The sequence below is a fragment of the Aquarana catesbeiana genome, linkage group LG07, assembly GCF_042186555.1.
Source record: "Aquarana catesbeiana isolate 2022-GZ linkage group LG07, ASM4218655v1, whole genome shotgun sequence".
Classification (NCBI taxonomy): domain Eukaryota; kingdom Metazoa; phylum Chordata; class Amphibia; order Anura; family Ranidae; genus Aquarana; species Aquarana catesbeiana.
Window position 1 is genome coordinate 313242271 of NC_133330.1, and position 26688 is coordinate 313268958.

At 41.2% G+C, this 26688-nt stretch overlaps 1 protein-coding gene across 7 annotated transcripts in view; it reads left to right on the forward strand.

Annotated features, from left to right (window-relative positions):
* Window positions 1-2597: 2597 nt before the first annotated feature.
* The window catches only part of FUBP1 (far upstream element binding protein 1), a 124736-nt gene continuing 100645 nt past the window's right edge, over window positions 2598-26688 (forward strand). The window contains exons 1-21 of one of the 7 annotated variants that reach the window (XM_073593701.1): window positions 2614-2902; window positions 6374-6467; window positions 8123-8161; window positions 8260-8299; window positions 10917-10966; window positions 11075-11146; window positions 12450-12507; window positions 12594-12753; window positions 12874-12972; window positions 13048-13149; window positions 13812-13914; window positions 13991-14091; window positions 15527-15668; window positions 16147-16307; window positions 18654-18808; window positions 18898-18980; window positions 20913-21041; window positions 21391-21468; window positions 22379-22438; window positions 24330-24478; window positions 24749-25431. In XM_073593701.1, the coding sequence (XP_073449802.1) occupies window positions 2810-2902; window positions 6374-6467; window positions 8123-8161; window positions 8260-8299; window positions 10917-10966; window positions 11075-11146; window positions 12450-12507; window positions 12594-12753; window positions 12874-12972; window positions 13048-13149; window positions 13812-13914; window positions 13991-14091; window positions 15527-15668; window positions 16147-16307; window positions 18654-18808; window positions 18898-18980; window positions 20913-21041; window positions 21391-21468; window positions 22379-22438; window positions 24330-24478; window positions 24749-24757 (1977 nt within the window). In that variant the 5' untranslated portion in view covers window positions 2614-2809 and the 3' untranslated portion in view covers window positions 24758-25431. Of the gene's footprint in view, window positions 2903-6373; window positions 6468-8122; window positions 8162-8259; window positions 8300-10916; window positions 10967-11074; window positions 11147-12449; window positions 12508-12593; window positions 12754-12873; window positions 12973-13047; window positions 13150-13811; window positions 13915-13990; window positions 14092-15526; window positions 15669-16146; window positions 16308-18653; window positions 18809-18897; window positions 18981-20912; window positions 21042-21390; window positions 21469-22378; window positions 22439-24329; window positions 24479-24748; window positions 25432-26688 lie in introns of those variants that run through there. The other 6 variants (XM_073593706.1, XM_073593707.1, XM_073593702.1 and 3 more) reach the window with 6 other exon arrangements.

The window sequence follows — 26688 nt, forward strand, 5'->3', positions numbered from 1 at the left end:
ATAACAAAGAGAAATGTTGCCTTTTGGGTTTACGCCCTTTTTGGTCAATACATTCCTACCTTCAACCACCTGGCATGTTCCCCACAAAGTGTCTCGTTTACATTGTAAGCCTTAGCGATCAAATCATAAACAAAACGTGTTTGGGGTAACTTAGATCTTTTCTTTGTAACAAAGCTGCGAGACAAAGAAGGTGATCCCCACCCTACAACCACTGAATACTGATTGTGCAGGGACCTACGATAAATCACATCAGCAATCCTGAGGTTGTTTAATTAATGACAATACATTTCATTTGGTAGTGTTTATATTTTATACTTATAAATTAGTTATACTGATTGCAAGGTGTGGGGCTTGTTCCCTGTAGCCATGTGGTCCAATTATTATAAAATGTATCATATTGGTCTTTACAAAAACCAATATGGTGGGGGGTTATGGGGGATGGTGGATGTGGTAGGAGGATGATTGGGGGGGGGGGGGGGGGGTGATGAGTGCCCATCAGTGCTTCCTCATTAATGTCACCTATCAGTACGGCCTCATCAGTTCCACCTATCACTGAACACCAGTGCAGCCTTAGCTTTTTGCAAAATTTTATGCTGGGTGATGATGAGGATGGGGGATGATGGGTGGTGGGAGGATGATGGGTGGTTGGGGGTGGTGGGAGGATGATGGGGGAAGGTGGGGGATAGTGAGGGATGATGGGGGGTGCTGGAAGATGGGGGGTGATGTGGGGTGGTGAGAGATGATGGGGGGTGATGGGGGTGGTGAGGGATGATGGGGAGTGGGGGATGGTGAGGGATGATGGGGGGGTGGGGGATGGTGAGGGATGATGGGGGGTGGGGGATGGTGAGGCATGATGGGGGGTGGTGAGGGATGATGGGGGGGGTGGAGGAAGATGGGGGATGGTGGGGGAAGATAGGGGATGGTGAGGGGTGGTGGGGAGTGATGGGGGTGGTGGAGGAAGATGGGGGACGGTGAGGGATGGTGGGGGAAGATGGGGGATGGTGAGGAGGGGTGGTGGGGAGTGATGGGGGTAGTGGAGTGCTCCATCCCAAGGGGTCCAGTCTCCCATAAAGAGGAGTGTATTTCTTCCATGTTTTTTTTTTTTTTTCCAAAATTGTTGCTCTTTTTTTGTTTATAGCGCAAAAAAAATAAAATGCAACCGCAGAGATGATCAAAAAGAAAGTTCTATTTTTTGGGGAAAAAAAAATCAAAAAACGTGAATGACTGCGCAATTGTCAAATGTAAAACTTTCCGGGGCTGAAGTGGTTAAATATTCATAAGTATAAGGGCCCCTTTCACACATGCGGACAGTTTGTTTCTCCTCCATCCATTGTCGGGGTGAAAAAACAGACATCAATGCATCTCTATGGAATAATGGATGTAAACAGATGATCAACTATTTACATCCGCTTTTTTAAAAAAAAAAACAAAAACAGATCAAAGTCCTATTTTTGTTGCATTAAAAACCAGAATTGGTGAAAAAAATGGAAGTAAACTGACAAAACGGTTTGTTTTTGCGTTGATTTTTGATGTATACTTTATTTTGCAAGAAAATATACTAAAAAAACCAAATACTTCAACAGGGTACATTCCACTCTGTACTGCGACGCAGCGCATAACTACACTACATAACAATACATTTCCAAGCATACAAATAAATGACATTCATCCTGCGGTATGATGCCTGATGTGTTGCGCAGCATAATGGTCTCCCGAGATATCACATCGTGCATGACGCCGCATTACCCTGAAAGCATTACTTGTCATACAAACATGTCACAAAAAGTCCGGTCATATACTGTCTAGTAGCATTGAAATGGGCAGCGGGTGTGATTGGGGGTGGAGGAGGTGGGGGGGAGGGGTTGCGTTGATAGTGGATGTAAAACCTCCAACATTCTGAGATGGGAATGAGGGACATCTACTAACAAATGTATGTAGGCATAGGACACGCCCCCTGACACACCCCTCCTTAAAGAAGAATTAACCAAAAAAAAGGTTAATTAAACCCTCAAGTGCTTTTTTTTACCATTCCTATTCCTTTATATTGGCTTTTAAAATGTACAAATGCAGCAATCTAGAATTTGGATGAAAGGTTTAGCACTGGGAAACACTTTTTGAAAGATAAAAAGTGCATTTTATATACATCTATATAGATCAGACCAAAATGAGGGACAACTGAGGAGGAATGAGGGACAGAGGGACATTGCTCCAAATCAGGGACAGTTGGGAGTGATGTAATAACTGATGAGATCGGATGTACACTTTGTGACTGAACTGATGAAATGAAAGGTCCTCGTGTGAGAGGGACACACCCCGGAACCCGCCAATCAGGTCACATTCATCTATAAACAAAACGGTAGCTTATGAATAAAAAAAAAAAAAACACACACACAAACATACACAGTCCCCTCCCCCTCTGTGTAACTGAACGCCTCCCAAGGACACCGCCCCTCCCCTCCCCTCAGCAGGGCGCCGCCATCTTGTCTCCTAGGCGCTCCCCCCACACACGCGCACACACCACATTCTCCTCAGAACAAGGCGGAGAGAACATCACGCGCGCCTCTCTCTCACACACTAACAGCAACTAACTCTCGCGAGATCAGCACAGGGGCTCGGCCGCTTCCAGCTCCCGCGAGACCTTCGGCCATCCAAGAGGCTTGGCGTTTCACCTCTCGCGAGACTCGGCGACACGGGGTTACCGCCACAGCGCGAGGGAGTTCGGGCGCCATTTTCTCTCTTCCCCTCACACTGCGCGGCCGCTCTCCGTCAACTCCGCACAACACGCAACGCTGAGAAAGAAAGAACGGACATGAGCGACTACTCCACCGTCCCTCCACCCAACGCCGGGAACGCCGGGGGGGTCAACGACGCCTTCTTGGACGCGCTGCAGAGGGCGAGACAGGTGAGGAGGAGGAGAGGGACACGGGGGAGGGGAGGCCCGGGGAACGTGAGGCGGGGAGGACGGAGTAGGCCGCAGCGGCCTCATCTGAGGAGACTTTCTATGGAATTCTTCTCACATCTCTCCGATGTACTACCCGACCGTGTGTGTGAGAGAGATCTCCTCTCCTACAGTGTGAGATCTCCTCTCCTAGAATTCCCTCCATCTCCACATCACCTCAGGAAACTCCCAATCCTTCTACCTCATGGCCACACACTCTACAATCCGATCCTTCCGTCTCCTCTTCCTGCATGAGAAGGACGAACGATCGAGATTTCTTCCTCATTTCCCTGCAAGTTGGGGCCGAGGAGGGAAAATTAATGTACAAAAATTCTCCTCCCACAAAGGATTTTATTATTATTATTATTATTATTTGTTGTGATCGCGCCCCGATCTTTCGTAGATTTATCAGCAAAAGTCGTTCGTTTGATTCCCATATGAGAATTTTTGGGAGTTTCCCTTTTTTAATTTTTTCTGGGGAATTTTTTTTCGGTTGGAATTGTTTGGAAAGTTGTGTACAATCTATCCGAGAAAAAAAAAATCGTACGATCGTTCTAGAGAGGGGAGTTGATTTACTTATAAGGCCCCTTTTCATACGAATTCTGCTCCCCCTTTTTGTTTCTTTATTTTTAAAGAACAACAAATGGTTTCCTCCTCGGTTTAAGGGGCCGCTTCACACCATAAACACACGCAGACTCCAGATCCGTTCCCGGATGTGTTTTCTGGTTGTGTGGTTTTTCTTTTAAACGCACTCCGGTGCATTTTTGATCTTTTTTGTGCATGCCTGTTTTTGACGTGTTCCAGTGCGTTTTTTTTTTTTTTTTTCTCGTAACCTTACATAAGGACGTGTGTTCCCGTGCGTTTTACAGCAATCCAATGCAGGAAAAATGCAGCATGTTCATCTTCTTCCCCCCCTTTTTTTTTTTTTTTTTTTTCTTTCTGGAACTGCAAGCAACTGGTGTGAACTGTCTTTGGGAACCCATCTAACCTACTATGCATGCGTTTCCGATGCAGTCCAGTGCATTTTTTTTCTTAACCTAACAACGTGTTTTTTGCTACATTTTGCAGCGTTCCAGTAGTTTAATGCAGCAAAAACACACATGTTCTTATGTTAGGTTAAGAAAGAAATGCACTGGACTGCATCAGAAACGCGTGGATAGTAGGTTATATGGGTTCCCAAAGACAGGTCACACCAGTTGCTTGCAGTTCCAGAAAGAAAAAAAAAAAGGGGGGGGAAGAAGATGAACATGCTGCATTTTTCTTGCACTAAACTACTGGAACACTGCAAAATGCATCATGTTCAACTTTTTTTTTTTTTTTTTTAAATCTTTACTGGAACACACTTGGCGTAAATTATGCAATTGAAATCCATACAACCCTCCCTTCTCCATGTGTTTTTGATGCTTTTTACTGCGTTCCAGTGCAGGAAATGTTTCATTTCAGCCTGTTCTACTTTTGTTTTTCTGGAATTGCAAGCACCGGTGTGAACTATGCCATTGAAAGCCATGCAACAGTCTACTTTTCATGCATTTTTTTTTTTTATTTAAAGGCTTTTCATGTACACGGGGCGTTTTTACAACCGCTCCTGAACGATTTAAAGTGGTTGTGAACTCTTTACCAACCACTTTCACCTACAGATAATCCTAGATTAAGGCTTACCTTGTAGGTGCTCGAAATATCTCCCAAACCACCACGGTTTAGGATATATTTGCAAAAAAAGGCAAACGCCGATGTCTACGGCTCACGCGCCGCCGTTTCTAGAGGATCGTGCCGCGACTGCCGGCTTTTTGTCACATGCGCGGGAGTGATGGACGCTCACTGCTAGTGGGGACAGCAGTGACATCGCGGGCTTTGGTTTCAGGTAAGTGACACATAATGGGCTACTCTGCGATGCACAGTAGCCCATTATGCTTTACCTTTGCAGGGAAATAAAGAGGAAGTAACACCCACCAGGCTTTACTTCCTCTTTAACTTGACAGATAGTAACCCACGTTTAAAATGTCTGGTATGCCGCATTTAGCGGCATTTTGCCGTGTTTGCGTTTTAGAAGCGTAAAAAAAAAATTTTTTTTTTTTTTTCAAAATAGCCAAAAATGAAAAACGGCTGTAAAGGAAACGTGGCTAAATGCAAATTACCGCGTTTAGAAGCATTTGGCGCTTGACATGCCTCTAAACCCAGCTTCTGAACTCATTTTTTTTTTTTTTGCTTTCCAAAAAAAAATCCTCTGAACGCAACTGCCTATAGTGTACATGTACTGATAAGATAACAGAGGAGAGTTCAGGAGGAGTTGGAAAAAAAATGCCCAACTGCTCCTCAATGTCCGTTTATTAGCAGCAGTGTCCATGAGGCCTAATGCAGAAAAACGCACTGAACTGCATGTGGTTTGAATCGGCCTTGACTGTATTTATTTTTTCAGGGCCAGTTCACACTACATGCAGTCTAGTGCGTTTTTTTTTTTGCCCTGCATCAAAAATGCATTGATGTTAGGTTATATGGTTTCTAATGACATAGTTCAGACCAGTAAAAAAAAGTAGAACATGCTGCATTTTTCCTGCACTGGAACACGTTTGTAAGGTTAAGAAACAGGAGAAAATGCACTGGACTGCATCAAAAGCGCGCATGCAGAAAAGCATTGGGACTGCGTTTCTATGGTGTGAACTGACAATCACTGTACTGGGGTCCAATGCGATTTACTGCGTTCCAGTACGGTACAGATGCAGCACGTTCTGCTTTTTTTTACTGGAATGCAGTAGTGTAAATTATGACATTGAAATCCATATAACATACCGCTGTGTTTTATTTCAACCCCTGAGAATTTTTCCCCAAACTACCCTGATCACTTTCTCCTGTGTTTAGAAGCTAAAGCCTTGTAAACACGAGTGTTAAAATAGGTGATTTGTGGTATTTTATTTTATTTATTTTTTTTAACACTTCCTGATCGCCTTTCAAGGCCACTTACAATTCCCATTACAGGGAGGAGATGGAGGTGTACACACAGTAAAGCAAAAATAACACTGCCTACAGAGCTGGGCCGTCATTGCAACCACCTCCATTAACTTCTATTGAAGTGGACCTTTGGCATTTTAAGGACTAGTTGCAAATCGTCAAATCAGCAGGTTTAGGGACTAGTTGGAAATTGTCAAAAGTAATTATTTTCTATTTTAACATTGTAAAAAAAAAAAAAACCTCCTCCTGAGGGGGCGTTGTCTGATGCAACTTGAACACATGTGTGCAGCACACCTAAAACACATGCTAAGACTTTGCAAAGATAATCGCTCTCGTTTCAGCTTGCCACCACTAATACAAGAGTGAACACTCTCCGATCCAAATACATGTATGGGTTGCTGACGCCTCTATTGCAGCAGCACTGAGCTACTACAACAGTGAAGAATGTTTCTAAACACATTTTAACGTTTTTTTATTCCTTTATTTCAGATTGCTGCAAAAATAGGAGGAGATGCACCACCACAACCTATGAATTCAAATGATTATAACTTTACAGGGCAGAAGAGACCATTAGATGATGGAGGTTTGTGTGTTTTTTTTTTTTTTTGGTAAAGTTTTTTTTAAAAGTAACCAATGTTAGAATGCTACTAAAAAAAATCCTAATTTTGTTTATAAATATTTAAGCTGGTAAAAAAGTTTAGTTGTGCTAGAGATAAGTGAGCAATGATTTAGTTTCTGACCTTTTGAGCCTCATTTACCACTGAGAATGTGTTATTGTACACTTTATATAAATTGGATTAGTGTTAAATTGTTACATATGGTCATCCATATCATGCTTATGTGTGCTTGTTTATGTCAAACAAAAAAGCAAGAATGTGATCAATTTATTTGGTAGAACTATATATATTTTATGTAAGTGAATGCAAAGTTGTGTCAACTGATATTTTGAATGCAAGTAAAGGGAAGCATAGTTGAGAAGTTTGGGGTTCTTAAAAAAAGAAAATGTACTCACCTCCAGGCTACAGCATTGGTCTGATGCTGCAGCTGTCCCCTGCCGGCTCTAAGCCCATGTGCATTGACCACTGATCGCTCTGTTCTCAGTCGGCTCTGAGCAGAGAGCAATAACTTTAGTCACCACTCTCTGCTGTGGTCCCTCCAACACTCACTGGAATGGGGGCGGGCGCGGATGTTTTCGGCCCATGCACTGAGAGCCAGCTGTCAGGCAGCTTGGTGGATCCTGACAAAGTGGTCGGGATCCTTCCAGAACCTTGAGCGGGTCTGACGTCAGCAGACAATATATGTTGGTCTGCTATCGATTGGTTCTGGGTAACAGGAGACCGCAAGTAAGTGAACTCCTGTGGCCTAAAAATCTTTGGGCCTTCTCTTCTAAATTACAATGGTGTAACTTTTGTTTTGTTTTTTTGCTGCTTTCTCCTACATAATGACCTAAACCTACTTAGAGTAGAACTTAGGCATTTATTTTTGATCAATTAAGGGAGGGTTATGACCCCTGTCAGATTATTTTTCACGCTGTCTGTGTCCCATTGCAGAGCTTTCGCTTCCTGTCCTATGCATAGCCAACCAAGAAGTGAGAAGAAATCCCTGCAAATTAAGGGAATTCCTTGGGGACCCCCAGATCTAGTGTCCCCATTGGAAGATTTCCCCTCTTACTTTTCTGGGGAGTTTCTTAAACTTTCACTTTTAATGATGATCATATTGAGAGAGTGATCCTAACGGTGACACAGCCAGCAATAAAGATTGACAGATGTTCTAATCCCCCTCCACTGTATCCAAAACTGAAAAATATATTTATTATTTTGTCATATAAACTATGACTTTTTTTTTGCCTTCTCAATTGCGGGTCCCTAGCCCTGTGACCATGCATGCTGTCTAGTTCCTGCTTACATAGCATACGATTGGTAGCCAACAGGACAGGCACATGATTACCGTGACAGCCAGTCAGTGATCACCTGATCGGGAAGCCAATGTAGTGCCTCAGATGTTAGATTTTTACTAGAGCCAACAGGGAGGAGTTGAGGAAAGACCTGTTTTCTTTTATTTATTTATTTCCTGGGTTGTTGGATCTGTCTCGATGTTTCTTTAGCATTCTTGACAGCGGTGTAGTTAGCAGGCCTAGATTTAAATTGAAGAGGCAGTGCCCTAATGGGGATATGAGAATGGAGTTAGTTGCTGGATGGTAAAAATTTTTTTTTTTTTTTTTTACTTCATTTATTTTAGATCAGCCAGAGGCAAAGAAAGTAGCTCCAACAAATGACTGTAAGTGCTGTATGAACCTGCTTGTTTAGTTTTTCAATCCTTTTAGTACATACTATCACAAATACAAATTTACATATTTTATTTTTTTTTTCTTCAAGCGTTTCAACCTTCAGGGCCTCCTATGCATCAACAACAGAGGTACGTATTGTGTGAACTCTAGCTTTGTATATTGTTTGTGCTGTTTGGCATAATTGTTTACCACCTGTGTTAAAGTAGAAAAACACTGGATCTGAGCACCACAAACAAAAAATGTTTTAATTCATTTTTAATATTCAAAGCGAACCATATCTCCATGCTTTATTTCGCAGAAAAATCACGTGAAAACGTCTCCCTCTAGCGTTTTTAGTCTTGGCCATCTTGAGTAAGGGTAGAGGATTCATGTAGCATTTACTTCCTGGAATCCATCTGCCCCTAGCTCAATCATGTAGGCAGGAGGGTGTGCTTAGCTGAGATAACCCCTTCCTGAAGACTCCTGGGATGTATGACCTTTTTTCTAGGCCTGGAAACCAGGAAGTAACTGAAGAAATGTTAAAAAAAAAGTTTTTAAAACAAGTAAATATAATATACCTTTCTATCTACTTAATAATGTTGGCAGCAAAAGGATTAAAGAGGAAGTAAACCCTGATGAGTTTACTTCCTCTCCCTGCAAAGGTAAAGCATAATGGGCTACTATGCATCGCATAGTAGCCCATTATGTGTCACTTACCTGACATAGGAGCCTGCGATGTCACTGCTGTTCCCTCTGCTACGGAGCGTCCATCTTTTGGCTGGAGCCGCGATGACGTCGCGCATGCGCATGGGAGCCGCCACTAACGGCATATCGCCGTTAGCAGCAGCATGCTCAGTGCGCCTGCGCCGTAGACAGCGGTGCCTGTCTTTTTGCAAATATCTCCTAAACCGTGTAGGTTTAGGAGATATTTCTTGGACCTACAGGTAAGCCTTAATCTAGGCTTACCTGTAGGTCATAGTGGTCTGTAAGGGTTTACAACCACTTTAAAAATCTTTAAAAATAGTTAATGTTGATTGGAAGAGTGAAGGTTTTTTTTTTTTTTTTTTTTTATATAAAGAACTTTACCACACACTACAATCTTTGAAATCTCCTTTAGCTCTACCGACCACTTGGTAGCGCAAAGACCTGTCTGGTTGGATACAGATTGATTGGTTAGTTTAATTCGGTCCAAATATTACATAGTTTTAGTAACTCTTAATGTTAATTCCACAAACGTGTGGTGATCCTTGGGTGGGTTAAGCCCTCACACTTTCTCATACTGATTATTCTTACGGTTGCCTGCTGAATTGGTTCAGCTCCTATCAGGGCACATTAGCTATTGCTGCAGATTTGTTTAATAGATTTGGGTAGGTAGCCAGAGGACCCTCAAAGCTCACTTAATGTTGGTGGCCCAATGCTGTTAGGTGTCAACCTTTAGGCAGTATTGAGGATGACCGTGAACACCCACTGAGCCCACGTTCACGCTGAGAGCTGGTTTGAAATTGTGCGAGTTCAGCTGAATTCGCATGATTTCAAACCGGCATATCAGTTTGACAGACATCTGTGTGTGTTCATGCACAGATGTCTATTAAAATTGCCCCTGAAAACGCCAAAAGCAGTGCAGGAGCTACTTTTGGTAATCAGTGTGGTGCGGCAAAGTCGGCGTCGCACCGATTAGGATGGTACCATTGCCGGCAATAGTATCCACTTTGGCATGCGATTTTAAGATGTCAAATCGAATGCCAAATTGGCCCAAAGTGAATAGGCTAAAGGAGCTTTGTATAGTCTACATAATTTGCATCTCTAAGTGTTTCACTTTTTTTGGCATTGCATAGTCTTTCAATTGTAAGTGTAGCTTTAAGCCAGCCATAGATGGTGTGATATTATTTCCTGCTACCAGGGGATACAGGAAAGAAAATCACTTGCTTTCCCCATCAACACAGTCAGCGTTGATGGGGAATCCATCCCGCGGAGCTATTGTGTTCTCCCCGCCGTCACTGCTGGGAGAACACAGTGATTATTGCTAGTGGCTGTAGCTGCTGGCAATAATCATGAAAAATCTGACATGCTGGTTGTACCCAAGTCGATCCAGCTTTGCCCCCATACATGGTTCCAATCTTGGCTGGTTCCTGCTGAACCAGCTGAGATTTGAGCTGTCTATGGCCGGCTTTACTCTGGATATAAGTAGTATTTTTTTTTTTTTTAATTTGCAGGTTGGCAATGTAACCGCCATATGTCCTGTGTTGGCTATGGATTGCTTTTAACTACATTGTAAATACTTGATATTACTGAAAATATGATATTTAACATTGTTAGCATTTGCATTAAGCATTTCATACCTTGTTTTACTTGTGCCCCCACCCCAAAAAAGAATGTAGCCACCCCTGAACATGTATTACCAAAAGAGTATGTTCTGATTCTCTATGAATGGCTTTACTACAGAAAATGATTATGACTTTCTTGGAGGCATTCACATTTGTATCTGATTAGCAATAAGTTCTGTAACTTCCATTTTTTTATAATAGGAAGCACTAAAATGGCAACATAAACCAATTTGCTGCAGTTTACCTCACCTCTTTGTTTTTTTTGAGTACATTTAATCTTGGGTAAAAAAGGTTGGGTGAGGAGGATGCAAAAATGTAAATGCTTTAGATGGTGGAGGGGAGCACATTAGCAACGTATCATGTAAAAATGATTGGATAGAGGAGATAAAATCAAACTTGTTTAGTGAAATAAAGAAATTAAATCCTAAATATTTTTCTTCAGGTCCGTTCTTACGGAAGAGTACAAAGTTCCAGATGGAATGGTTGGATTCAGTATGTATTGCCTAATGTTAACTTTTTTTTTTTTATACATCTTTTACCTTGTTTTGCATGGTTTCAAAATGGTGGGTTTTTTTTTTTTTTTTTGTTGTGTATTTTTAGTAATTGGTAGAGGTGGTGAACAGATATCACGCATTCAGCAGGATTCTGGCTGCAAGATTCAGATTGCTCCAGGTAAGTTCTGCTCTTACTAGTATGGAAGCGCAGAAGAGAGTGTCTATATACCTGTGCTAGTGACAAAATCTAAAGCATTTTAGATTTTCAGGCCTGGTGATGGCCAACAAGTCTCAGACTAGGAGTTCAGAACAGGATTAGTGTTTTCTCTGGTCTTTCCACACTAACATGGTCACGGAGACTCGGTTAAAAAGAAAACAAACTTTTGTGTGACTAGACGTGACTCTTGCACGTTCCTAAACAGTAAAATTTTAGAAAATTTCCTGGTATTTGACCCATGACGAACTCTTGTAACATGCTGTTTTAGTGGTGGTTAAAAATTCTGGGACTCATGGCTAGCTCTTGTAAAAGACGTCTCTGAAGCGCCATACCGTATGCAGAATTTAGAATGGCAGCTTGCTGCATTTTAGCATCTACTTTTGATAGTGATTCTTTCATGAAGCAACATACCTGCATGCATCTGAAGCTTTTGGCTTGCTTTGAAGCTGATTTGGTTCAGCCTAAATGCTAAGTTCACCTTTTAAAAAAAATAAATGCACATTTCCCTGAGAAAAAAAAAAAAAAGCATTTATTTTTTACTCTGCAGCCTGGAAGGCATTGCATTCGCTATCAGCAGATCGTGGGTGCAATGCCTGAATCCTGCACACTGTCTACTCGTACCTCAGATATGGGCAGACAGTTATTGAATGGCCGAAGGAATCAGTGGACTATGAGAGCGCCCTCAGTTCACTGTGAATTACAAGCTGTCGCCTGCAAAGGCCGACGATACTTGTAGTTCACAGAACTTTGATACGGCTGTGCGGAGAGAAGGAGGGGGGGCACAGAGGCGGCAGCAGCTGGAACATGTTGTGTGTTCCACCCTATATATGGATGAAACGTGGAACATGTTCCAAAGGTGAACTTATCCTTTAACTGCACCACACTTGGTATGCAGCCTAAGGGCTCTTTCACACTTGTGCAACTTGGGACTGTAAAGTTGCATGACAAGTCGTACCCCATAATGTCCAATAAGTACCATTCGTATCTGTCTTCAAGTTGCAGCGACTTCAAAGTAGTCACTGCACTACTTTTGTTGGACTTTGATGCGACTTGAGGTCCATAGACATCAAGACTCCACAGGCATTGCTTCCAGTTGCGTCAAAATCGCATGACTTTCATGTCGCACAAATGTGAAAGGAGCCTAAGGGGTTGACAACCTGAACCTGGTTTTAATTTGTGACACATGCTTGTTTATTCGTATTGTGTTTTTTTGAAGAAAAGGGTTTTTATTTAGGTCTTATAAATTATTCTGTTACCATTGCAGATAGTGGTGGAATGCCTGACCGATCCTGCATGTTAACTGGAACCCCTGATTCTGTCCAGTAAGTAATCACTTCCTCCACTTGGGAAAACTGAGCATTACAACTTCCTTCAACTTTACTAACACGTGGTGTGTTTTTATTTTCAGGTCTGCAAAGAGAATGCTTGATCAAATTGTTGAAAAGGGAAGGCCCTCTCCTGGATACCATGGAGATGGCCCCGGGAATGCAGTTCAGGAAATCATGATTCCGGCTGGTAAAGCTGGATTAGTCATTGGAAAAGGAGGGGAAACTATTAAACAACTTCAGGTATGAATGAATACATTTTTACTGCTGCCTCTGAGCAAAGTAGATTTGTGTGTGGTTTTCTATTTTTTTTTTTTTTTTTTTTGTACAGGGATTTATCTTTTACTTTTTATTTTATCTCAGGAACGTACAGGAGTTAAGATGGTCATGATTCAGGATGGACCCCAAAACACAGGAGCAGACAAGCCATTAAGAATCACAGGAGATCCTTATAAAGTGCAGGTACTAAATAAAAACAGAGTGTGATAAGCAACCTGTAAGGTGAATTGCTTTTAACCATTTTTTTTTGTTTTACAGCAAGCTAAGGATATGGTGTTAGAATTAATACGTGATCAAGGAGGTTTCAGAGAGCAAAGAAATGATTATGGCTCAAGAATAGGCGGGAATGAAGGAATTGATGTAAGTGGGTATATTTGTGCTTGCACTGACAAAGTAATTTTGAGCCTAGGTTCACACTGTAGCAATGCGGGAACCAGCGCGATTTCAGTGCCAGTTCCGCACCGCATCTCTCCCACAGGCAGTTCATACTACCCTCTGCAATCCGCTGCAGGTGTCAATACAATGTTAAGGACACCCCCAGATCGGTTCAAAGATCGCAATGCAATTTGATTCTGAGGGGGTCCCTGCACTTCCCTTCCCTTTTTTTTTTTTTTCTTTTCCCCCTGAATCCAATGCGAGTTCAGTCATACAGCTGAACTTACATTGTCTGACAACGCTACAGTGTGAACCTAGGCTGAAAATAAAATCTCATATAAACTAGTATTTATGATCTCTGATCCTGCAGGGAACTGGTACATGCCTTCCGCTTATAAAAATTCAAGGCATGTGTTAAGCAAATCACATTTTTCAGCACTTGAAAACTCTGAGCAAATTCAAGATTTGTGTGTGACCTGGGTCCATAGGCTCAGTGAGCAAACTTTTGGCAAGCTCATGGTAATTTCTGGTTGTCAGTATATACTAGTTTATAGAAGATTTTCTGCTGACAGAAATGCAGTTTACTGCAGTGATTAAATCGGGGAAGCCTTTGTTGGTGCCATATTTAGTCCCTGTTTGTTTTCAAGGTACCCATACCTCGGTTTGCTGTTGGAATTGTAATCGGCAGGAATGGTGAAATGATCAAGAAAATTCAGAGTGATGCAGGTGTCAGAATCCAGTTTAAACCAGGTTTGTATTTTTCTTTTAAGAAGTTACTTGCTTTAGAAAGTGGTGTGAGTTTCCTGATGGAAGTTTTCTCTTGCAGATGATGGCTCAACTCCAGAAAGAATAGCACAGATCACAGGTCCTCCAGATAGATGTCAGCATGCTGCAGAGATCATAACGGACTTGCTGCGCAGTGTCCAGGTTTGTTTTACTTCCAGACTAGCAAAAGTGTGACTGTTCATTGAATGGAATTTAGAAGTCCCTGTTGTCATATTGACAGAAGTTCTTTGTACAATACTGTGATTTAGTTGTATGGAGTATATTTGAGCACAGCTTTCAGTATGGAGCATGTAATGGGCGGCACACCCCATCATGCACCCCTATAGACTCGGCACATCTAATGCCATCTCTAAACTCCCGTCTCCATGGAGCAGCATGCTCATACTTGTCTGTCAGATCTGCACATCCTGGCTAACGGCTTTCCTATAGGCTTTTCTGTCATACAGCTCCACCCACTTCTTGGACTCTACTTCCCGGCCCCTACCAATGCTGATCCTGTGCATGCTATTCTCTCATGTGAGAAGTTGGTCTACCTCCTTCTTGGTTTTGACTTAAAGTGGTGTAAAAACTTCATTGGCTCCTGCTGCTCTCAATCAAATCCAGTGACGTGGGGGCAGGGCAGAGTCCTGCTGTCTGTGTCAATGGATGCAGCAGTGGGACTTGGAAGCATGTCTGCACAGGTGCCCCAAGGGAAAGCTGCTCTCCGTGGGGGGCACCCGATGGAGGGGAGGAGCCAGAAGCACCGACGGGGCACCCCATAAGAGGAAGCTCTGCTCTGTGAAAAACCCTTGCACAGAGCAGGAAATAAAGCGAACCTTTACAACCCCTTTAATGAACCACATTGGATAAGCAGTATTCGGGGTGCATTTTCTAAACTGGTGAACCTTTTTAACAGACTTAATCTAGAGTTTCTCAAACGTGAGAGTAGGAACTTGTATACAGGGTGTCTATGCATAATTTATGTAACAAGCAAGTTGGTGTGTGTGTGTTTTTGTTTTTTTTTTTGCTGCTTAGGCCCTTATCTTTTTAGTGTACTGAGCCTCTTTAAGGAAGCTTGCTTTGTTTGTCACAGGCTTCATTTACAGTTATGGATCGTGTAGCAAGTCCTAAACTTTAAAGTTCAATATAGTTATGGTATAGGTGTGCATAAAACTTGAGCTATTTTTACTTCCTGGATCCTGTAAGCTGCCATTCTGAGTGTGTGGGTATCTGAACCCCGCTTGGAGTCTCTTCTGGGATACAGTGCAGCTGGCTAGCAAGCATGCACTGTGTGAACAAAGCTAAAAGTGCAGGATGCCTGGGGTTGATGACACTTGTATCCCAGGAGCCAACGGGGCGACAGGCACAAGTCAAGTTGTTTATTAACCCTAAAGATAATATGCTTTGAAGAAAGAGGTAAAAAAAAAAAAAAAAAACGTCACTAACATTAATGGCATTGTGATCAGCAACGCCGGGGATGGAAGATTAAAAATTGGGTGGAACTCTGCTTTAAGTGTTATACCTTTTTTATATTTGTTATACTTTTTCACGCTGCTTTCATATAACTTTCTTTTGATGTGTCTTTTACCACATGTAGGCCGGAAATGCTGGTGGTCCTGGTCCAGGTGGCAGAGGAAGGGGTAGAGGACAAGGAAACTGGAATATGGGCCCTCCAGGTGGTCTGCAGGAATTTAACTTTGCGGTTCCCACAGTAAAAACTGGGCTCATCATTGGAAAAGGTATTGATTGCTTACAGTTGTATAGCGCTGTCAATTTACGCAGCGCTTTACACATATATTGTACATTCGTATCAGTCCCTGTCCTCAAGCTTACAATCTAAGGTCCCTAACTTGCATTCATACATATTGGGGCCAATTTAGACAGGAGCTAATTAACCTCCCAGGATGTTTTTGGAGTGTGGAAGGAAACCAACGAAGGCACGGGAAGAACATGCATACTCCAGATAGGTAGTACCGTGGTTGGGATTCAAACCGATGACCCCAGTGCTGCTAGGCAGAAGCGCTAATGACTGTAATGTAGCGCTAGCTGGCTGACAGCTGTTTTTAGCATACTGTTTAGTAATTACAGCTAAAGTGTATTTCAGAAGTTCTTGTAGTGTTTGTCAGTTCTAGCTTTTAATTAGACGTCTGTAAATGTAATTTAATGGCTCTTTGAAGTCCAATTGCAATTTTATTGTCTTTGATCTGCATTCTTCAGGCGGTGAAACGATCAAGAACATAAGCCAACAATCAGGAGCCAAAATAGAGCTTCAGAGAAACCCTCCACCAAATTCAGATCCAAACATGAAGTTGTTTACTGTCCGTGGCTCTCCACAACAGATAGACTATGCAAGGCAACTAATTGAAGAAAAAATAGGGGTATGTATAATGTTCAGAATGGCTGCATTGTTGCAAATGGCCTGATTTTCTGGTGAAAAGCAGCAGATAGTGAGATCCGCCCTTGTTTTTAGATTGTTGTACTGACATTTTTATGGTGTGCAGCATACATCCTAAAGAGACTTTTGCCTGTTCTTTCCTTTCTTATGGAGAAAGAAGAAAAGATTCAAGCAGTATTAAAGGATAAGTATACCTTTGGGAACATGTTACATGTGCCACCCATTCTTGGGGTGAAACATCTAACGTTCCCACTGCCAGCTGCTCCCCTCTCTGAGAATTTCCCCACTTTATGAAAGCTGTGCCGGGCTCCACCCACAAGACCGCATCTATTCACAGAACTGTGTGTATGAATGAACTACAAAATCCTTTGCGGCTGTCGGCCTGTGGTTTTCTATGAGTCTTCCTGTCAGTGTGAAACTGGCAGTATGATGTACGGGGCAGACAGCTCACTCCGACAGTCTGTGATCTGATGATCGTTGGTGCAATTCTTTCTAGGCTTCTAATGCACAAAATAATAAATGCACATTTTTATTTTATTTTTTACCTGCAAAAAAAAATTGCGTTTTTTCCTTTAAGCCCAAAAGCAAACATATTGCAGCTTACCAATGATTAGATGTGATGACTAGGGCTGCAACTAACGTTTATTTTCATAATCGATTAGTTGGGCGATTATTGTTTTGATTAATTGGTTAATAACCTTAAAGTGTGGTGTATAATTTAGTTAATATGTAAAGTTTAAAAAAAAGGCAATTTATTCTTAAATATCTCTATACAGTGGTAAACATAAATAACCAACTATATGGTTAGGGAGCAAAATATTGAATTCCCTGTGAGAATAACAGACAGAGATATACTGTATATTCTATTAGAAGAGAAATACTGTTTTTTGGCCAAGGGCAGATTAAAAAATACAAATTGCTGCAAAAACTCATTACATGCTTTTCTACAGCTTCTCCATTGAAGTATATTGAACCTAAAAAGCACCGTTTTGCGTTAAAAAAAAAAAAAAAAAAAAGGTCCTTGACCCTTTCCAAATACGCAGCGGCTGAAAAAAAGCATAGATGTGAACATGTCCCATAGGAAACCATGTTAAATGAACTGTAGTGTGTTTCTGCAAAAAGCACCAAAAAACACATAGATGTGAACCAGGTCTAAGACGTTTAGTAACATAATGAGGTTAAAAGAAACTAAAATGAGCCCTTTATAGTACAAAAAAAGCAAATCGCTACTGTAAGGGGTTCATTTTTTTTACTGTAGAACGGTGAAAGTAATATTTACAGTAGTGATTTATTTGCTCTTTTTGTACTATAAAGGGCTCATTTTATTTTTTTAACCCCATTATGTTACTGGCCGATTAATCGATTACTATTTTCATAATCGATTAGTTGTCGATTAATCGATTAGTTGTTTCAGTCCTAGTGATGACTAAATGTTTTACTTTTTTCTTAGGCTTGCTTTCTTCTATTTTCATTTGGCCAGTAAGTCTGTTTTTAGAAAGAGCAAGCGCTCTCTTACAGATATAACGGGGATGAGACAAACAATTTACCATTGACAGGTGCTCACAATGGTCAGATTTTATTTATGCAAGACCTTTTATCCCAAAAGGAAAAAGCTGTGTGCTGTAACTGCTTGTTAAAGTTGTAAAGTCTTGAGGTTTTTCACCTTAATGCATTCTAGCCTATGTGTGCATAGGACACATAGGATAACATGCTGGAGAGTTTAACTGTAGAAAAAAAATCTGAAGCCAAAAAAAGCAGCTGTAAAAACATCCAGTGTGCATGAGACCTTATACAGGGAGTGTGTTACTGGCTGGATCACTAGGTGAAAATGGAAGGGGGAGCCTAAAAAACAAAACAAAAAAACTAAGAATCGACAACATTTAGTGAGTGGTAAGCTGAAATATATAAAATGTTTGGGTTTAATACCACTTTCAGTGTTCATGGAACGCTTTGGGCAGGTTAGAACCTCTGTAATCAATGTTTTCTGCTAACCCCTATGCAGCAGGATTATTGTCTCAAGATGATTAGATTACTTGTGCTACTTTCAAATATTGGGAAATTTATGGCCTTTTATTAGGCCAAAAGCTTAAAGGGAAGCTCCGCTTACCTGCCCCCCCCCCCCCCCCCCCCCCCCCTTTGTGGGGAGTGGGTACTTTGATTTGGCCCCCCACCCTCCGCAGGCGGGCCATTCACAAAGCGCAAGGCGTTTTGTGGGTGTGCAATCGGCTCGAGTATCTCTATCTATTTATTTATTTTGATAAAGCTTTGAGGATTTTTCAGCGCAGTCAAGGCTGAATATTTTCTTAATTTTAATATCTTCTCTCGTCAGGGCCCAGTTAATCCTTTAGGGCCTCCAGTTCCTCACGGACCTCCTGGAGGTGTACCTGGACCTCATGGACCTCCTGGACCCCAAGGCCCTGGTGCACCCATGGGACCATACAACCCTCCACAATATAACCCAGGGCCTCCAGGTCCACAACAACAGTAAGTAACAGTACCTTTTTGTATGAATTGCTAGGTTGTCTTTATTTATGATTGGGTGTATTTACCAAGGCTTTTCATTATCTTTAAAGTGGTCCCCCCGCGCAATACGCCCCTCAGGGCTGGGGCAACACATACCCACATTGGCAGCAGCAGCCAGCTCAGCCAGACCCAAGTAAGTTGTCTTGTCTGTGTTTGCAATTTTTTTTATTTATTTTTTTTTTTTACCTTGATTTTGTAATGTGTTCATTAATATGGGTAGCATCATTTTTACACACAATTTGGGTTTATGGTTTTACATTTAAATTCTAAGGAGTTTTACATTTTAAGTTTTTCTAGGATAAAAATTCAGTGCATGTGCTTCATTGAGTAGCGGAATGCTCATGACGATTTTAGTTGATTGCAGCAGTGATCATAATGCTTCATTTGGATTTTCACTGCAGTCATTGAACATGCTTCTCTGTGCTGTACATTTAATGGGCATGACATTTCAGCCTAACAGATCCTAAATTTAGTGCAAGCTATGGGAAAGTCATTTACACAGAGGCCCTTGGTAAGCATAGAAAAGTGGTAATGGGGCATGCAAAGAAAATGTTTCCATGGTATTTTCTGTACACCAGTTTCCTGCAATATGGGGGAAAACGCAGCCACAAAGGTTAGTGGGTTTTTGGTAAGCACAATGTAAGTTATATTTTGGGGTAGGTTACAGCAACAGTTTATCCTTTTCTGGTGTATATATTTTAATCCAGACAGGAAATCTTGAGTGTTCAAGTATCGCCACAGCTAATGCCTGTTAAATCCTCCAGGGGACCAAGTGCTCATAGCGCTTGGTCACGTTCTGATCTGTGCTGTGGTTTTGAGTTAAATCCGCCAGAGTTTTCCTGTTTGTAGCTCCACCCCAGGCTGAAGCCTAATTTATTGGTGTTCCTATGAGGGAATGAGTGGAACTAAAGCCGCCACCCCTTCTCTGGTTCTTGCTTTGCCCACACTGCCCTGGTTTACCTCTTGCTAGCCCTGTGAGCATTGGCTGATCCTTTACTATTGAGTGCAGACCTCACTTAAAATAGTTAAATGTTCAGTCAGCGCTGTTGGGCTGTGTGACCTGACAACAAAAGAGTTAAAATAGTAAATAGTGGCTGCTATTAGACATTCCCCAAGTTCACAATAGTAAAATGCAGGGAAATGAGCAGGTCCTCCAGTCTCTGCAGCACACATCTTCTTCTACTTAGAAACCTGCATGGCACGCCACCAGATGGCACCTCCCTTGGTCCTTGCAGCTTGCATCCCTGGCTCCTCGTTGGCCCTTATGATTGTGCCAGTTCTGACTGACCTTTTACTATTGTGAATGAATAGTCTGCAGTGGTGGGGCTGTGATCTTTCTGACAGTGTAGTGAATGTTGACTAGCAGCTGGCGGATCAATCGCTCAACCCCGCCACTGTTGACTGTTCAGATAGTAAAAGTTCAGTCATCGCTGGCTGGACTGTCATCTATCTGACCACTGAGAGTAAACATTCAGGCTTGGTTCACATAGGTGTGATGCGGGAACGCTCCAAATCCACTGCAGGTTCCTACTTCGCACCTGACTCGCAAGGCTGTTCACACCACCTTATGTTAACCACTGGGAGTGTCAACAGAAAGTTTGCATATCACAGTGCGAACTGACAGTTCGGACATGAATCGGATCGTGTGGGTGTGTACACCCATGCGTTCTGATTCTGGTGTGGACCAAAAAAAGGGTCCTGCCCGACTTTGGTCCGAATGCCATGCAAATTCAGCCATAGAATCTGTATGGCTGAATTTGCATCGCAAAGACATTGCATGTGATTTGCAGTGCAGTAGAAATGGATAATGCAGCCCTGCTGTTTTTTTGTTGTGAATGGTGCTACTGTTGACCTTACCAGCTCGTGAACGGCAGCACGAATCAGAACGGAACCAGGAGTTCCAGATACTTGGTCCCATGGGGGAATTAATAAGTATTTTAAGTATGTAGAGATAACTACTTTAAATTTATGTGGTGGGGTGGATGGGTTTGGGATATAGGTGGTAAATTTATGCAGGTTTGTTTACATACAATACACTATAAGAGTGTGATGTTTAATTTCTTAGGTAAAGCAGGAACAGACCCCAATTCTGCAGCATGGGCAGCTTATTATGCTCACTATTACCAGCAGCAAGCACCTCAGCCACCTGCAGCTCCATCTGCTGGACCAGCTCCAACCCAAACTAATGGACAAGGTAGCATCTCAGTTATAATACTTAAAAAGAAATCCATTCTGTGGCGGAGAGCAACTGGATGCAATGTGGGCAACAGTGCTGGAATTCTACATCCACCAAACTTGTTGTGTGGTGTGGATGTTGCAGCTTTGAAAATGTTACCATTAGACATTATTTTGGTTAAGGCATTATGAGGATTGCCTTTCTTTTAGGTGGCATGTTAATTTTGTTTGCGCACCTTACATGCTTTGCATGCACATGTGTGAGTGTCCTTTAGCGGATATGTGTCTTCCTTTTTATGTAACTTTATTTTCTTGTGTGTGTTTAGCAATGCTAAAGTTCTCACTTGTTTTCTTTCCTTTTTGTCAAGTGGAAGCCCCTCAAGCTGTCCCTCAAGGTGGCCAAGTGGATTACACAAAAGCTTGGGAAGAATATTACAAAAAAATGGGTATGTGACGTGTATATATAAGCGCTTTTTTTTTTTTTTCTTTCTTTACATTTTACAACCAACTAATATGGTTGTAAAATGTATTTCTTTAAAGTGTTATTAAACCCAGAACCTGCGTTTTTACTATATCTGGTCTCCCACAGAACATGGAAATGCAATAGTTATAGTAAATATAAACTCATCTCTTTTTTTTTTTTCATCCGCTGTATATAGCAGTTAGAGCAGTCTTGCATCAGTGTGTGCTGAAAGCTTGTATGAGGAGTATTCATTTCTCCCACGATTGTCCTATCAGGCTTCAGGACCCCTGACACTCTGTCTAAACAGTGCTGATTGGCCCTGTGCTAATCACATGCACACTCGCTAGAAGAAGAAAAAAAGCTCTCTAGCAATACACACCAAACTGAGCGTGTGCAGCCAGCCTGACTCCATAGACTCTGTAAATATTGGGTTATATTTTAGAGTCAGTGGAAGGAGATAAAGACAAAATCGGGATCAAACTGCCTTTTTAGACAATGCAGAGGATTAACCCCTTAGGTTCCACAGTGAGTATAACAAGCATGCTTTACTGCGTATACAGACGGATTTTACTGTATACTGAAATGGACCATGGCAAAAATTATACCTGCAACTTGGTTCAAAGCCTGATGCCTTTCCTAGCAAATAGCCCCAGACCCACTTATTACATTGTATATTTTGCTGTTACCTGACCCAGTTGCGGATACTGCACATATCTAGCATAGCTTCTGTCTTGATATTTTGTGCACTATCATACAGCAGAACTTTTGTGAGCCTGTGTGTGTGTATGTATATATATATATATATATATATATATATATATATATATATATATATATATATATATATATATATATATATTATATATTATTAAAATCTTTCTTTGTTTTATTAGGCCAGCAAGCCCCACCTCAAGACTACTCCAAAGCATGGGAAGAATATTACAAAAAGCAAGGTAAGTTTATTTAGGACTTGTTCTCCAGATGTTAGGTATTTTAGCTGAGCCTTCATGCATAGTGCAGGTTTTATGACGTTGCAGTGTTTTTGTCAGTAATGCTTTCTTTGCATTAACTGCTTCAGCCCTGAAAGAATTTACCCCCTTCCTGACCAGAGCACTTTTTGCGATTCGGCACTACGTCGCTTTAACTGACAATTGCGCGGTCGTGCGACATGGCTCCCAAACAAAATTGACGTCCTTTTTCCCCCCCCCCACGAATAGAGCTTTCTTTTGGTGGTATTTGATCACCTCTGCGTTTTTTTTTTTTTTTTTGCGCTATAAACAAAAAATAGCGACAATTTTGAAAAAACATAATTTTTTTTTACTTTTTGCTATAATATCCCCAAAAAATGTAAATTTTTTTTCCTCAGTTTAGGCCGATACATATTTTTGGTAAAAAAAAAATCGCAATAAGGGATTGATTGGTTTGCGCAAAAGTTATAGCGTTTACAAAATAGGGGATAGTTTTATGGTATTTTTATTAATTTTTTTTTTTGTGACTGCGACATTATGGCGGACACATTTTTGGGACCGTTGTCATTTATACAGCAATCAGTGCTATAAAAATGCACTAATTCCTGTGTAAATGACACTGGCAGTAAAGGGGTTAAGTCAGTACTAGGGAGTGTTTTCTAACTGTAAGGGGGATGGGTTGTGTGTGATACGTCACTAATCTCTGCTCCTGATAACAGGGAGCAGAGATCAGTGAGACTGTCACTAGGCAGAACAGGGAGATGCTTGTTTAGATCAGCATCTCCCCGTTCGTCCTCTCCGTGAGGCGATCGCGGGTATACTCGCGGCGATCGAGTCCATGGAACCCGCGACCCGACTCGTAGAGCTCCCGGCCGGCGCGCACGCAATGGGACTTACAAGTACACCCATTTTCCCAGCCGTGCCATTCTGCCGACGTACATCGGCGTGCGCCGGTCGGGAAGTGGTTAAAATCAACTTTATTTCTGCTTGCCCTTATAAAGAGGTGCAATTGTCCATGGCTCCCTGCAGATACTACCCCCTCCCATGTATTTTGTTTTAAAGTTGAACTTTCTCAAACAAAATAAAACATTTTGAGCAAAGTGAAAGCAATGTAGTTTTCCTTTGTTTCATTCATACCTGCATCTTAGTGTTGATGGTACACCCTCAGCTTTTTAAAGCTGATGTCCATGGTTTATCACTTTAAATAGTTCTTTGGACCAAGCTGGTCCAAACGAACTATTTGCATCACGAAGTGTTGCAGTGTCTCTAACCACTTAAAGTAGAGTGATTAAAAAAAAAAGTTTTTTACTTTTTGCTATAATATCCCCAAAAATGTTTTTATAAAACAAATTTCTTCATCAGTTTAGGCCAATATATATTCTTCTACATATTTTTGGTAAAAAAAAAAAATCGCAATAAGCATATACTGGTTTGTGTAAAAGTTATAGCGTCTTCAAACTATGGGAAAGATTTATGTTTTTTTTTTTTTTTTCTCACTGGAGGCGTTTTTCAGGCATTTGAGCACTAAAAATGGTACCTGTAAAGTGCCTGAAAAATGCCTCATCTGTAGTCGCTTTCACACTGGGGTGCTGTGCTGGCTGGGCATTGGGAAAAAAAGAGTCCTGCAAGCAGCATCTTTGGGGCGCTTTTGGAGCGGTGTATGCTCCTAAAGAGCCCCTGCCTATTGCAATCAATGGGAAGTGGCACTTTGCGAGCGCTTTTAACCCTTTATTTCAGCCACTAGCGGGGGTTAAAAGCTCCTCTAAAACTACGGTAAAGGGACCGCGCTGTCAGTGTGAAAGGGTTCTTAGTGAAATAGCTTGTAACTGCTAATGTTTTTTCTCAGTGGTAACAATTCATTTATTTCCTACTTTAGGCCAAACGGTTCCAGCTGCAGGTGCAGCACCACCTGCTGGCCAGCCTGATTACAGCGCTGCCTGGGCAGAATACTACAGACAACAGGCTGCATATTACGCACAGACCACAAGTCCCCAGACAATGCCACAGCACCCTCCTGCGCCTCAGGTACGTCATTAACATTTGTACATGTGTCTGAATTTTTGGGGAGCTTTATTTGCCCTTGATAAATAGTAACAAAGACTTAAAAAAATTCCTGTGCAACATGTGGTTTCTGTGTGATCACAACATTTTCCCCTTTCAGGGCTAATGAAACCATACAGGAAGCAGCCAACATTTTTTAACCAATCTTTCCTTAGGGTCTCTCCTGAGTTGGCTTCCTTTAAAAGGAATGTCTAGTTTAACACTTTGTATGTCTTATGTATTTCCTCTGCACAGGGCCAGTAATGCGAAGTGGACAGTACAGTATTTGCTTCATTGTGTTGGGGAAAACCTTTGTTAAATGTTTGGATGCAGACGCCTTGATGAAGATCTTAATTTTGTTTTTGTTTTGGTTTAAAAGTTTTTTTGAAAAATGTACAGAAACTATCACTACTGACTGATAGGAGGCTATATTTCTGTGTAGAAATGACAAATTGGTTTGTTTTTAGTATTAGTGTAGATGTACACATTCCAGCAAATGTATTTGCAACTATTATGTGGTCAAAGAATGCTTTGTGATACAAATGTACTTTTTCAATGTATACTTCATCACTTTTAAAAATGCCTGTTTTGTGCTTTACAATAAATAATATGAAACCTCCTGTGTCGGTAAGTTGGATATGTGAGTATTTAAAAGGAAAATGCTTTTTTTTTATTAATGGTTAAATAACAAGGTAATGGAAGTATTTTATAACATGAATACTTTTGTTTTTTCCTCTTCAGTTTCTCTTTGTGAGAAATGTATTTTATGCTCTTGTAGGTTTGGAATAATCTATGCTGTAGTAAGCGTTAAATGTTTTTTTTTTTTCCTGCATGTATATAACTTTAAAGCAGGCACATTTAAAAGAACACTGTTATGACCTGTAAAGCACTCTTCATACCGTTCTTTTTGTTTTTCATAAATTGATATATTTCCAGACTGTTTGTGTGCCGCTTGATTTTATTTTTTTTAACATGGTGTAGTTAAAGGACGAATAATAATGTAGGCTTTATTTTTTTTTTTTAATTCATTTTGATTTTACGACCTGAGAGAGCTAAAATTGACTTTGTAGTGGACACAGTTCACTGACTTTAAAGGAGCACTAATATATAACTGTGCGTTTTCTGTTGCTGACTTCATGCTCCTTCCTTCATTGCATGTGACAAGTATAAGAATATGAACAAGCATTTTCATGATCATGTGTCTTTACACAAGTGCACCAGGTCATTGACTCTCCATACAATGAAGGATGCATCTGGGTGCTGGTCTCAGAGGGAGCATCCCTCAGAATGTTGGCAACAGCAGTTACCATGATTTTCTGTTTTGATTTGTTCCACTCAGAGGCTCTCCATGAAAAACTTTTGCACACATCCTCCTGTACAGCACAGTGAAGATATGGATTCACCCATCATCCATTACATAAACACATCAACCTGCATTTTAAAAAGCATTCTTAACACTATCAGTCTGGTGGGCAAATCCATATCTCTTGCTGTTTTGAAACCTTGCTGGAATATGATACAAAATTATTGTGATCTTTGATAATAAATTAACCTCTGTGGTCAATTTAATGAGCCCCCTCCCCGGCTCATTAAATTGACCATGGGACCTGATCTGGAAACAGTCATGCTGTGAAAGAGCAATACTGCTGTAGCTTTCCATTTCTTCTTGTGTGTACAATAGTACTACAAAATTGCATAGATTGGTGTGAAGCCCAGCCTTGTTTAGTTGTGGGTACTAAATGCTACCATCAAAAATGGGACTTTAAATTCCAGCACTCAGTCAACATTCCACACAAAAAAAAATCCTATAATTTATACAAAAGAATGAGCTGATTGTGGCAGAAACAATTGGCTACTGTCCGTGATGCACTTTTTTTTTTTTTTTTTTGTTCTAACATTTTCAGGGCAAGCTTTTGGGGTATGTCCCCTCCAAGGTCCAAGCAGTACTAACGCGCACAGTTTTTTTAGCAGAATGTTAAGACATAGAAGTATAGGAAGAAACGCACAACACAGGTTTTTTTTTTTTTCCCCCAAGATTCTTTTTTTAATGTTCTGCTAAAACTTAGTGCATTAGTACTGCTTGGACCTTGAAGAAGGGGACACTGAAAATTATCACAGGCAGTACTCAATTGTTTCTGTAAAAAAGAATGAATACCCTATAAATGTGTCGTAAAATGCCCCATAGCAATCCTATA